This window comes from Rhinolophus sinicus, chromosome 15 (assembly GCF_057876585.1).
Source record: "Rhinolophus sinicus isolate RSI-liver-muscle chromosome 15, RSI-T2T, whole genome shotgun sequence".
Classification (NCBI taxonomy): Eukaryota; Metazoa; Chordata; class Mammalia; order Chiroptera; family Rhinolophidae; genus Rhinolophus; species Rhinolophus sinicus.
The window spans coordinates 108745364-108759656 of NC_142515.1; the positions used below are offsets into that span (position 1 = coordinate 108745364).

The 14293-nt window shown below is 40.6% G+C and overlaps 1 protein-coding gene across 3 annotated transcripts; it reads right to left on the reverse strand.

The window, feature by feature from the left end:
• Positions 1–1020: 1020 nt before the first annotated feature.
• On the reverse strand, positions 1021–11006 carry NPY2R (neuropeptide Y receptor Y2). Of its 3 annotated transcripts, XM_019733073.3 has the most exons (3): positions 10423–11000; positions 9775–10093; positions 1027–4152 (listed from the first exon to the last, which is right to left on the reverse strand). In XM_019733073.3, the coding sequence occupies exon 3, from the start codon at positions 4141–4143 to the stop codon at positions 2995–2997; it is 1149 nt and encodes a 382-aa protein (XP_019588632.2). In that variant the 5' UTR covers positions 4144–4152; positions 9775–10093; positions 10423–11000; the 3' UTR covers positions 1027–2994. The 3 variants fall into 3 exon arrangements, with proteins under 3 accessions (XP_088648694.1, XP_019588632.2, XP_019588634.2); XM_088792568.1 differs by having other exon boundaries at positions 1021–4152; positions 9775–11000; XM_019733075.3 differs by having other exon boundaries at positions 9785–11006.
• Between the last annotated feature and the right edge of the window lie 3287 nt (positions 11007–14293).

The following is a 14293-nucleotide window of genomic DNA, read 5'->3' on the forward strand; positions in this document are numbered from 1 at the left end:
TTTAGGTTGTTGTTTAAATCCTGATATAATTCTTTCCTCCTCCATTCCAATCATCCTACCATAGGCAGAAGAAATGGTCTTTACTTGCTCTATACTCCTTAGTCCACCTGTACTAATGGGACCATATTAAGAATATCTTTAACACACGGCTTTGATAATAGAAAAAGGAAAAAAAAAGATAGAGTCAATCTGCTTCACTGCAATTTTGAAGAAGCCAAATAGGTACCGAGAGGATAGGATGAGATTGAAACTAGAAATTACTATTTGAGCAATTCTCAAAATTGTCAGAATTGTCTGATAGAAATGAAGCATCATATTCTTCTTTGTATAAAATTTGAGTTTTTTAAAAATTATTCTGGCTAGTGGGTAAAAGTTGGATTGGATGGGAAGACAACAAGATACAGAAACCAATTAGAAAGTTGCTACATTAAACCAGCTGAGAGACAATAGTGGCCTGAGGAGATAATTACAGCCTGGAGTGTGGTAGGGACCATATGGATGGAGAAAAGGGGATTGAATGAAGACACATCAAACAATTGGGACAAAATGTGGGAATTAACTGGACATGTGTGATAAAGAGACAGAATAGTCAATGGCAACCCAAAAGTGTAAGACTCTTGGGAACTGAGTAGACAGCAGTGTCATGATTGGGACAGGAAATACAGGAAGATGAGGTAGGGTGGGGTGGGCATCACAATGGCAGGTTCTGTTTTAGACATGCTGGTTTTGATCTGCTGGTGAGACACCCATGTGCATATGTCAAGTCAGCTGACAGAGACCCAAGTTTGAAGTTCAGATGAAACGTCTGGTCTAAAAATAAAGATACAGGCATTGTCAGAATATGGATTATAATTGCAGCCATCGGAGCGGATCCATTGACTCAAGTTCATGTACAGAATGGAAAGAGAGCTGGACTAACTGTTGAGGAGCCATCATTTTGTTTCTTTCTTCAGCTGTGTCAAAATCTTACTATCTCGTCTTGAACAGGAACTCTGAAATAAAATGTCACACAATTTCTTGTTTCCCAAATTCTTTTTATTTCAACAGATAAAATCACTGTGTAAAAAGATATTTTATATTGAGTCAACAGAACTAATTAGATCATATATATTAATTGGATCATTAATTAAATTTTAATAATTAACCACTACAACAAATAATACAGTAGCATTCACATTTCCTACAGTGTAAAAATTCTCTTAAGAGAAAAAAAAAACAAACAAAAAACCTTTAACCACAATTTTCTATTAGCAGCTAAAGCATAGTAACTACTATTTAAAGGGCAAAACTTTTCTTGAACAGTTATGTCAAGTACAACAGAAAAATGAATTCTTCAATTATATGATATATTACAGATATACAGTATTTTTGGATACTTCTTAATCAGTCTTCCACTTAATCTAAATTCTGTTGTTTTCATTCTTTTTCTGTATTCCAAAAGTGCAGTCTTTTATTTCTAGCATGGAAGTAACTCAATACGAGTCATAGAGTGAATTTTAAATATATCCATAAAATGAAACTGTCTAGTTCAAAAAGTTAATGTTTCTAACTAAATGTAATACACTGAATTTATTTAAAATTTCAGAAATGTATTCACAAATTCAGTCATACTTACAAAAATATGATTGCAATGAAATGTTAACAGCATCAAAGAAGTACAATTATTTTAACATCTCAATTATTTTTCAAGAACTTAATAGGGTTTTAAGCATCTTTGGCTGGGTACTGTTAAAATAGAAATTATATTCATAAAATCATTAAATGAAAAATACTATAGTATCTATGCCCCACTTTATACATACAATTTTATTATGTATATATTCATGTCATCCAAATAACATAGCTAATAATTTTGAGAAGAGCATAATTCATGTTGAAATTGGTCCAAATAGTACATTTGTAAGGTGGAATGAATCCAATGTTTTTAATACTTCTTACCAGATGGGTTCCATTTTGATGAAACTATCCTGTTATATTAATCATGAATGAGTCCTTTAAACATCAATTTCATAAAAAATAACACTATAGTGTTCATTAGCGTGTGTACCTGTGCAAAAACTGCTTACAAATAACCACAAAATATTACAAAATTCCACAAAACATTATTTTCTAACCTGATTTAATTTTTAATGAAGACAACCTCAGTGCCAATATAGGAATAATACATGTTCAAAAAGTGATCACAATTAACTAAATGACTAAAATGTATTATATTTTATGCTTGTTATTTAAATGGTATCGACATAAAGCAGCGACAACTTGAAATGAGAAGTTAAATGATAGTTTACATTCCTATAATTCTGAGAAATTCAACCTTTGACTCTGTGTTAAAGAAATTTTCACTATGCATTTGGTTTTAAGAACAATTGGCTAACTGAGCATTAAGGATTTCCCCCATCTTGTCAAAATACAAATTATGTAGCAAATTTCACTTTATTTCCTTGAAGTCATTCTAATAGTTAGTAACATTTATCTGCAGCATTCCCTGATGGAGTTAGTCCATAGGAAAATACATTAAAAAAAAAAACAAAATACAATGAAGGAGAGCCTGTGGCTCCCTAGGGAAATTGGTGTTTGGTCATCTGTTCATCAGCTAAGTGGGGAGCCATGAATTCTCCTTAATCTATTCCCCAACGTGATTTGAAAGTCAACTTATTTACCAACCACCTTTTAGTGATGCTGATAATTCCAATCCTTTGTTCATGTTTCCTTCACTTTGAGAAACAGTCACAAGCATTTCTCTCTGCTTTTACTCATCACTCACCCTACCACCCAAGCAACGGGAAGTGAACTGTTTTGTTGCCCTCGCTTTAAATATGTGTTTTTACCTAGGCTCTGCCAACCACATTTCCACAAATTACACCACAGGTGCTTCCATTCCGATGCTCTTTTCCTTCCTTAAAATGGGAAATCAGGATGCACCTGGGAGCCCTCCTCAACCAGAGTTGTGGCTCTGGTCAGAATTCACCCATATATTTTCACAACAGAGCTTCCTTAGACGTTGGTAGCCTCTGTGAAAGAGTCATTGGGGCCATTGTTCTTTGTGACTTCCAGGTTCTTTTTAGCCTTGAATGTCACGGACACCTCAGAGTGAATGGCATCCAACCTCTGCTCACAGCGGAAGGCTGAGAGGAAAGCCTTTCTGTAGTTGCTGTTCATCCAGCCATAGAGGAAGGGGTTGGCAAAGGTGGAGCACATTGCGATGATGTGGAAGACAGTGAAGATGAGTTTGTACTCCTTGAGGTCCAGAACATGGCTATCAATGTCAACAGCAAGTTGGAAGGCATGGAGAGGCAGCCAGCTGACCGCAAACACCACCACCACACACACCAGCATTTTAGTGGTCTTCTGTCTTCGCTGATGGTAGTGATCATTAGCAGCTCCAGGGCTGACGTGGTTCTTAAGTTTACTCCAGATACGAGTGTAGGAAAAAGATATGATGCCCAGGGGCAAAACATACAGGATTAACAATGAGGAAAGACTGTAGACCGTGCCATACATGCTCTTCTCCTCACCAGGCCACTTCTCAGTACAGGCCACAATCGCAAAGTCGGGAATAATCTCAATCAGTGAATACTCCCGGAAAATGGCCAGGGGGCTTGCGAGCAGGGCACTGATGCCCCAGGCTGAGCCAATGATCAGGAAGCTGATTCGCTTAGAGATCTTGCTCTCCAGGTGGTAGACGATGCAACGATGGCGGTCCAGGGCAATTACTGTCAAGGTGATTGTGGACACTTGTACTGCCAGGCCCTGGGCATAGGGTACCAGGTGGCACAGGACAGGACCCATTTTCCACTCCCCCATCAAGGTATAGGTAAGAGTGAATGGCAAGCACAGGGTGTTCACCAGAAGATCTGCCACAGCCAGGTTGGCAATGAAAAAGTTGGTTACGGTGCGCATGCTCTTGAATTTGATCACCACATGGATCACCAAAGAGTTGCCAATCACCCCGAGCACGATTATGGAGCAATAGGCCAATATGAGGACAACCTGTACCTCAATCAGCTTGGTGCTGTCTATCAGCTCCGGCTCGGGGTCAGGGGCCAGCTCACCTCTCGCAGTGGTGTGCCCTGGACCGTACTGCTCCACTTTCATTTCTTCCACTGTCTGGTTCTCATCAGCCTCTGCACCTATTGGGCCCATTTTCAGCAACTAGCACAAGAATGTACAATAAAAAAAAGAAAAAATGGAACAACGAAAACATAAAGGGGAGGCAAAAGAATATCATAAATGGATTAGTTTCATTTGGATTGGGGCTCAAAATACCTGTCTTCTGATCTCTCAAACTGCACATAGTGTAACATTTTAATAAAGCAGGCCCTTTGATGAGTCTACTCTATGTGACTTTATTTAGACATTATAAGTCTAAGTATGGATGAATTAAATCAGGTCTGCGACATGTATATTATGATGGTAAAATATTAGGCAAAATAAAGGCAAAAACTGCAATTACTTTTGCACTAACCTAATATGATACCTATAGTGTACATGTAATTCCAATGTGAATTCTACCCTATTGACTCAATCTACTTTAAATGGGATGAATATTAGAAATGCTATCAATTAATTTTATAACTGCTATAAATTCATCAAATTAATTTTAAGGTAAAGAAATTTTCCTTCAATATCTTGACTCTTCAATTTATAAATATAGCAACAAATTGCATGAAAAAAAGACATGTATTAAAACCCTTTACCTGATGCCTGGATTTTGGGAGTATAAAACATTTAGGAGAAACTGAGTAGATTCTATTTCATAGCCATTTTTCTTAGTATAAGGGTTACTATTAAAAATAGGTAGCTTGATCAACAAACAAGTGCTGGCGAGGATGTGGAGAAAAGGGAACCCTTGTGCACTGTCAGTGGGATTGCAGATTGGTGCAGCCACTATGGAAAACAATACGGAGGTACCTCAAAAAATTGAAAATGGAGCTACCTTATAACCCAGCAATTCCTGTTCTGGGTATCTATCCAAAGGAATCCAAAACACTGATTCGAAAAACTGTATGCACCCCTGTGTTTATTGCAGTGCTATTCACAATAGCCAAGATATGGAAACAACTGAAATGCCCATCAATTGATGATTGGATAAAGAAACCGTGGTACATTTGTACAATGGAGTATTACTTGGCCATAAAAAAGAATAAAATCTTACCATTTGCAACAATGTGGATGGACCTAGAGAATATTATGCTAAGTGAAATAAGTCAGACTGAGAAAGACATATACCACATGATCTCACTTATACGTGGAATCTAAAGAACTGAATAAATGAGCAAACTAAATAGAAATAGACTCAGAAATACAGAGAAAAAACTGATGGTTGCTAGATGTGATGGGGGTGGGTATGGGGGAAAAGGTGAAGGGATTAGGAAGTGCAAATTAGTAGTCATAATGTAGTCACAGGGATATGAAATACAGTATGGGGCATATAATCAATAATGTTGTAAAGATTATGTAGGGTGCCAGATGGGCACTGGACTTATCAGGGGGATCATTCTGTAAACTATGTAGATGCATGACCAATGTGCTATACATCTGAAGCTGAAGTAGAATAAAATTGAATGCCAACTATAAGTAAAGATATATAAAGAGGGTGCCAAAAATGTATACACATTTTAAGAAAGAAAAAAAAAAACTGTATTAAAATTACACTGATGGTAACCACTTTGAGCACCTCTTGTAACTGCATAAGTCAAACATGACCTGTATTCCTCTTTTGTTATCAGTATATATTGAGTATTTCAATTTTAATACAGTGGTTATCATCAGTGTAATTTTAATAGTTTTTTTCCTTTCTTAAAATGTGTATACATTTTTTTGGAGATATATATGCACACATATATATATCTACAGGATGTGGAGTACAGCATAGTGAAGATAGTCAATGGAATTGTAACAGCTAAATGTGAAGTTAGAGGGGTAGTAGATTGGGGGGAGGGGCATTGCTTTGTGAGGGGTGTAAATGTCTAACTATTACATTGCTTTGTACACATGAAACCAATTAAAAAAATGAGTAGCCTGTGTAAAATAGTTGTTTTTCTTTGATGATCTAAAATAAAACTCCTACCTGACATATAGTAGAATCCTACACAAGAACTATATGAAAAATACATCCAAATCTGAACTACATCTCTCTCTCTCTAACCCTTAAATATTAAAGTTTTAACATTTTTCTTTCCCAATCGCACTCCCCAACCCCAGAATTTTCCTTCTTCAGTCAATGCTATCCTCAATGATTAAGCCAAATAAACTTAAAAAGCATGTAACCATTCTAGGCTTTTTCATCTCCTTTAGCCCCACATTTAAGAAAACCCTCAGAATGATCTTGTATATAGCTCTCCCAGTGGTCCTCTTATCATTTCTACCACATTAGTTTGGCCTTGATCTCTTACTACAATTAATCTAATAGTCTTCTAACTTATCTCCCTTCCTCTTTTCCTGCTTTCTTTCTTTCTTTCATTCATTCATTCATTCACTTACCAAATGTAATTGAGCATCTTCTAAATGCCAGGCATGTCTCCATTTTCACATTCAGCAAGCACTTAAAAACTTACATCAGGAACTAGGATTTGTGCTTGGGGTAAAGACAACAGGTAGGGCCTCTACTCTAAGGCTCTTACATTTTATTTTACTGGACAGAGCCCACTCTGACATAAAAATAGTCTTTCTGACATGCAATTGTGATCATATCGCTTCCCCAGTGTCCCCAGATTGCTTAAAATAATATATTGTTTTCTAATATAAAGTTCCCTTTCAAAGTCTATAAAAACATCCAGAGCCCAATATCACTTTTTGAATATATTCATCATGATAAAAGATTTCTGCCATTAATTCAGAACCTCTTTTAAATGAATTTGGTTTTTACTAATCATAACAGCATCTACCTACATTGTTAAGTGATCACATTTATGAAGCCCACAGACCATGCCTGGCTGGGTATGTGCCCCGAACTCCATTCCTCAGCCTTCCCCCAGCCTTCCCCGGGAGGGCTGACTTGCAGACTACATTCTCACACTCAAGTCTTCAGGACAATGGCCAGGTTTGGCCAATGGGAGGCACTGGCAGAGTGCAGGGATAAGGCAGAAGCCACTGTATTCTCCATTCCCCTCTCTCCTCTGGGCAGACTCTCAGCAGTACCTCCATGGCTCTGCTTCCCACAGGGCTGGCCTGTAGTGATTCTGTTTCCAGTGGATGGCCCTGGTCCCTGGGCTTCTGTCACACTGCCTCCCCCCTAAGTCCCTCCAGCTGGAGGCAGTAATGACTTCATGTGTTTACTAATCCCTAGGTGACCTCAACATCCCCTGTTTAGCTTCCTTCACTTGTGTATCCAATTCTCTGCATTTAATTCCTTTTTACATTCTTGTCTAGCTTCTGTTTTGCATGATCTGCTGCTTTCATTGATTTGCTCTTCCAATAAAAGGTCCGCATGCACAGGTTGGTAACATTGACATATGAAGAATATCCCAACTCTATTGTATATGACATTCAAAGTTTTTCTCGGACCCATCCCTGCCTGCCCCTCTGGCTTCACCTCTCCTGACATCTCAATATATACCTTAGGCTTCTGTCATACTGAACTACTCCCAATTCCAGCAACACATCAGCGTTTCTTGTGCCTCACTGCCCTCCCTGTTCTGCTCTGGGAAGCCTCTCAGTTCCCCCAACAACCTGCACTCACTTCTGATGATAAAATACTACATGCCACATTGCAATTTTTTCCCTTCAGCACACAGCAATCTCTTTGCGGACAGAAACTGGATCTTTTCTATTCATTGTTTAATCCTTAGCACATAATCTAACACATCAAAGGTACTCAATAATTTGGCAAAACAAATATGAAGCTAAAGGAATTTTGATCCCTTCCTTATGATCATTGCCTATACAAAATTCCTTGCTCTGATACACCTGCCCTCTGTGTGATTGTCCTGTCCTTTGTCAGGTAACCACCCATACAAGAAAGTTGTCCCAAGATCCATCGTCAATCGATCCCTGATAAGAACATTAAAAACTGTCAGTCAGTATACCCATAAGGAAACTTTCTGTCTCAAGGGCTTACCCCCCGCCCCTGCTCCCCCCACCCCCTTACACACATAAGCCCTGATAGGAGCCTTATTACAAAGAGAGAGTTCCATGTAGTCATGTATTTACTTTACCAATATATTCAAGTTCTTTCTGCATAAATTTCTCATCAAATGTTCCAAAAAGCCCAGGTCCTCTTTGCATTTGTCTCCACTCTTAATAATTAGAGAAAATGGAACTAACCATTCAAATCTTGGAGTGTATAGTTGTTAGGCTGTACCTTTCCCTTAGACTAAGAAAGAGACTTTACAGAGCACAATTAGTCAGTCCTGACAAGTCATGAACAGAATTAACAAGACTCCCAGAAGTCTGAGTTTGAGGTTTGCAGCAAACTAAGTTGAGAGTAAACCTGAGATAGAAGGTTAGTAGGACTATATTTGATGGATTAACTTCTTTTTCTTTTCAGCCCCAATTTCTTTATTTCAAAGCCCCTTTATTTAAAATTTCTCTGCAGGGATTGTTACTGGTCTACAAGCTATTAGCACAAGGGCAGTAAAAACTGTTTGCAAGTACACTACTAGCCTTCATCCAGGTCAGGGCTTACCCTGAGAATGTATTATTTTATGATTGCCCTTCCAGAAAAGTGGAAGAGGAAAAGAGTACATAGTGCAAATTGCTGGATTAAAAACTCAGAAATACAAAAATTAGAAGTAGACAAGGGAAAAACCCTTTCTTTGAAATAGGGCAAAATGAGGCAATCCCATTGTTCAAGACATTTAAGGAAAACTGTGAATGGTACAGTTTTCTTGAATAAATAAATCTGTAGAGATTCTGTTATAGAAATATTTCTTTGTAGAATAGGAAAATGGCTTCAGGGTTTTTATCCCCTCCCAGAGATTCAAAGAACTTCAAATTATCTCAGTGGGAAACCAGTTTCTGCTTTAACTGTGTGTTTAAATTTGTGGGACTTTTTGTAACCGTACTGTTATTGTGACAGGTGGGCCTTAGAAGAACTTAATATCTTATCAAGCACAAGACCCTCCAGGAATTTTTCCCAGGGAAAAATCCCAGAAATAACGCCACAGGACTTCCACTTGTTAGTCCTGGGTGAGAGGGGTATGGAGGTCCAAGAAATGCTCCATACAAGACATGGCTGTTTGCCCAATAAGCAGAAAGTTGAAAATATTCACCAAAGGGTTTGGGAATGTCTCTCTTCAGTGCATTTGAATTTGTGGCCTTTCTCTGAAAAGAACAGTGTCTATTTCATGTTACTGATTTTAAATGATGTGTCCCTATTGCAAAAAAAGTCTTAAAAGATTTTTCTTTTGCCTCCTTCTCGTCCACCATATGCTCCTACCAGTGGGTGAGTCCTTCTGGTGGAAAACCAGTGACTGCTCAAACAAATGTGTCTATTCTTGAACAGCTTGGGAGAATCCAACATGACCTTCCGCTTTAGAGAGGGGTTTGATTTTTAAAGAAAAGGCAAGAACAATAACAACATGCTCTTCTGGAAAGACAATGACCTCTCTCCAAGAAAGGTCAAGGAAACAGTCAAGAATCTTTAGTAGAAAAAAGAAAATTCTAGCGAAAGTAGAAAATGGGAATGGTATCACCCCCAACCCCCTAAATGGGGGAGAAGGGAGTTCCTACATTGATGAGGATCTCGCTCCCCCCATGCCCTCTTCCTAGGACCCGAGAGCTTCTTTGGGAGGTATTCTCGTTCTCAGAAAGTGAATCAGAGTTAGGACTTACACTTACTGACCCGACCCTCGAGGAGACTAGCAAACAAAACGTGTGCAGCCCGTCAGAACGATGATTCTATAGCCGGCCGATCCGGAGAAGGCTCTGGTAGGTCCCCAAAGGCAAGTCCAGTTCCCTCGGCTCAGAAGGTGCAAGGCAGCCCTCGCAGCGCGGGAGAGCAGTCGGAGCGTGCGGTGTCGCCCCGCAGTCCAGTCCGCTGGGAGGCTGGCACTAGGAGCCCGGCGCTGGGAGGCTCTGCCGCCGACCTCTGCGGCTTTGTGCGCTCGGGTCCCCCACAGAGCAGCCGGGGTGCCCGGGCCAGGATCGCAGGCTGCAGAGGGGGTGGTGGAGAGGATGGAGGGAGAGGTGAGCCCCTCCCTCGAAGAAAAGGATACAGAGGGTGAGGGAAGATGGTCCCGTAGTGGAGAGGACTGGAAGGGAAGTTTCCGTGGCCAGGAAGTGGGGACAGCGACCACTGACTCTCCGCTACTCTCTGGGCTTGGAAGCCACTCAGCGGAACCTTACCCAGCGCGGCGCCCCCTCGCGGGTCCACACCACCATCTGCAACTGCTACTCTCACCGCCCCGCCCCCTGCGACCCCTAAGTTGGAGACGCTGGGTAAACCTTTGCACCGCTTCTATCCTTTTCCCTTCCACGAACCCCTCGCTTTCTCTCCGCTCTCCAGTTCCGCGTGAGGTGACCCGGCATGGAAGGACCCCTGACGCGGCCCGGATTCACCAAATCCGCCTGGGAAAGGAGAAGTTCAGAGCCAAGGAGGGCGGGCAGACTTAGTTGGGAGCGAGGGGCTGCGGTCCCCGGCGTGGCAGGCAGACGGAGACTTCAAGCTGGCGGGAGGCGGACGTGGGAGGGGGAAGTTGCTTCTTGTTTCCCGCCCCCACCCCCGCTTGCAGGGGCAGAGGTGAGGCTCTGGACCCGCGCAGAGCCAGCAGAGAGCCGCCCGGCTGCGCGGAAGACAAACGCGGGCAACCTGGTCCAGGGCTGTGGAGCAGGGCGCTGGTGCAGCTCTAACTGGGCGGTCTTTGCGCTCCCACAGGAAGGTACAGCAAGTTCAGGTCCTTGTTACCCACGACCAGCAATGCCCTTAACAGGTGTCGGCTGACAGTTTGCAAGTGGGGTAGCGCGGATTCAAATTCAAAAGCCTGCAGCCTGTGGTGTGCACTCTGGCTCCAGGGGAAAACAAACAAACAACAACAAACCCAGAATAAAGCAGGAAGAGGAAAACAATGGTCACAAATCAAACCTAATGTTGCTTTCTCCCTATCGTGACTTCCCGATCCCCAAGCTACTAGCACCACGATGAGCGATGAGCGTGTGTCTCTGGAGCACTCTCACCTTCCTCCTCGTGGCGAAGCCCTGTGCTAATGCGTGGAGCCCGCCGGGCTGAGTTCGTGGATCAAAGCAAAACAGGGCTGTGGAGGCTGTTTCCGCAGGGTTCCTCCCAGAAACTCTTTATTCTGAGCCATTCCTTCTAGAAGTTTACAGTTAGTCTCTCTTTCTCTTGTTCATTTGTAGAAGGGACAGCAGACCCTACCAAGTTAGGAAAACAAAAGCCTGAAACTAGAAACAGACTTCTGTCCTAACTACGCTCTGTTGGAGTTTTGAACACATTACTTTCCCTCTATGTATCAGTGAATTCGTTTCTGAAATGGGGATGGTCATACTGGTTCGTGTGGCATTTCTCTGAAATATTTTTTAAAAGGACTTCAAAAAAAAATACCCTCTCCAATATATTGTTTAAGGCCTCCCCATTGGGTTTTCAATCTTATGACGGTTTGCCCATACCCTAATAGTACTGCATTTGATCTTTGGTGAATTTAAAATTATGCCCATACGACCATAGAAATTACTTATAAAACAAAGCAGCTTGGACGTTTCAATTTCCAACAGACAAAAGTAAACAGAACAGGAAATATCCAAGATACTCTATACAGTTCCACTTAAAATATTTTTGTCCATATTTGTTACCTTGGGGAAATAGTCCCTGCTCACACATGTGTTTTATGCAACAAGTTCCATGCTTCTTAATATATTAGCACCAGCGAAGAATGAACTATGTGCCAAGGACTTGTAACCATAGAAAGGAGGAGTGACTTGAAATAACCACCATAAAAACAAATACGCAGGAAAACCGATGAGTTCTGTCCTTCAAAGTAATTGCTTTGGAAGATTCAACTGATTTCACTGACATTGATTGCACAAAACATTTTTGCCTCCTTTAGAACTGCCTTTCAAAAGCGTCTTAGGCTTTCTTCCTGTAAGCAACCTGAGGTGACCTCTGAAAATAATTCGCTATTCATTTGACCCAGAAAACCACACAAAATCATGCAAATCAAGAAGTTCAAATCTTTGTGTTCATTTTAAGATCACTCATGAAACTGCCCAGGGCAACAACGGTATGCATATCGGAAAAGCCACCAAGTGTCTAAAGGATGTCACTTTACAGAAACAATGTGTGCCATCATTACAATGGTGGAGCTGGTAGGTATGCCCAGGCCAAACAGTGGAGCTGGACGCAGGGTTGGTGGCCCAAAAAGAGTGCAGAATTTTTGCTGCACATGCTTAGAAATGCAGAGAATAATGCTGAACTGAAGGGTTAGATGTAGACTCTCTGGTCACTGAGCACATCCCGGTGAACAAAGCTCCCAGGATGCAGCGCAGAATTTACAGAGCCCACGGGTGGATCAACCCCTACGTGAGCTCCGCCTGCCACCTTGAGATGATCCTCACGCAAAAAGCGCAGATTGTTCCTAAACCAGAAGAGGAGGTTGCACAGAAGAAAATGATATGCCAACAGAAACTGAAGAAACAAAAACTTATGGCCTGGAGTAAATTCAGCGTTAAACAAATGCTAATATGTTTTTTTTGTTGTTGTTTTTTAAAAGCATCTTAGCAGACATACACAAATATTTGCCTCACTCCCTTATCGACATATATGTGTCTTAGAAACATCCCATAGTTCCACAGGCATCTACTCAGCAGCTCTAATAAGATTAAATGACCTGTGTGTCTTCCAATAAAGAACAGAACTGGATGAAAAACTGATAGGTTGAAATTAAAGTTGCCTTATTGTATATCATATTTTCAAGGAGTTTTGACAATTAACTCATGATATTGTTATGCATTAAGGTCTAACTGATATATTTTAATGTGCATATACTGTGTGCTGTAGTAACAATGAACCACTCTGCTGAATGCCCATAAACTCTATCAAGGCACTGACAGAAGTTTGTGGAAGTGATATGAAATAGTGATTAAGCCAAATTGAGATAGGACAGGATTGTCGCTGCCTGATCTATGTCAAATTATTTAGTTCCTCAGGTACTTCCACATCTAACCAGAATATGTGGTGACTGCTCTTCAAATAAGGAGCAGACTCAAACTTGGATCCCTATATGGTTGTAGCCAATGACTTATGTCACCAGCCGGCTCAGCCATGGGAGGCAGTAGGGAGTGGGGGGAAGGGATTTCAACACTTCCAACAGCACAAAAGCACATCCCTTTTCTGAAGGATGAGGCTGCTTCTTACATTCTACTGAGCTGCCCTTCAAAACTCTAAATCTAGTAATGTCAGATCTGAAATTTTAAGAAAAGCAAAAATCCATATTCTTAAAAATCTTCCACATTTTAAATGAAGGAAATGGATTTTTAAAAAGTCAGATCCCCTCCCACCAGAAAAAAAAGAACATAAAATAAAAAGGAAAAGGAAAATGTTGTAACATTGAAAACAAAAAGTCAGACCCCCAGGTGCACCAGATTGTGCAGACCAACATAAATAAGAAGAGACAAATAAGTAAATAGATGTTTAGATAAAAGATATGCACAGCCTGGTCCATGCATGGGTCTCCAATATTATAGCTTCTGATATTAGTATGTGATGTTTGACAAACTTCCTAATATAGCTCAATCATGACTCCACTATCATTTCCCCTACCCCACTGACCATTCCTTAGTGCACATAAATGTAAAAGGAATGCTGACAAAGATTAATTGCCAAGTAAGTAATTGTCTTTTTCACTTCTGGTTGAATAGATGTTTTCTCAATGAGACTCTGAAGTAAAGGACCCAGTGAATAACTGAACACTTCAGTATTTTAGATAGTTAGAATGACGAAAGTACAGAGAAGCTCTTCGTTAAAAAACAAACAAACAAACAAACAAAAACTAGGTAACATCAGTATAGAACACCATTTATGATGCATATTTTTTAGATACAGTAAATCATGATAATCATGCTATGGATTTCCTTCAGTCTAAGTTCATATTGAGAGCAAGGAAGCTTCCCTTAGGCTGTAAATAATCTCATTGTTAGTTTGACTATAAAAGTCGTTTGTAAGCACTGTAAAAGTTAGAGAAAACAAAGAAGAACAAAGAAGGAAACATTATCTAAAACAACGCTGCCCAATAGAACTTTCTGCAGTAATGGAAACACTCTATGTCTGCATGTAGGATAATCTCTGACCACATGTGGCTACTGAGCACTTTAAATGTGGCTGGTGCAACTGAGCGACTAA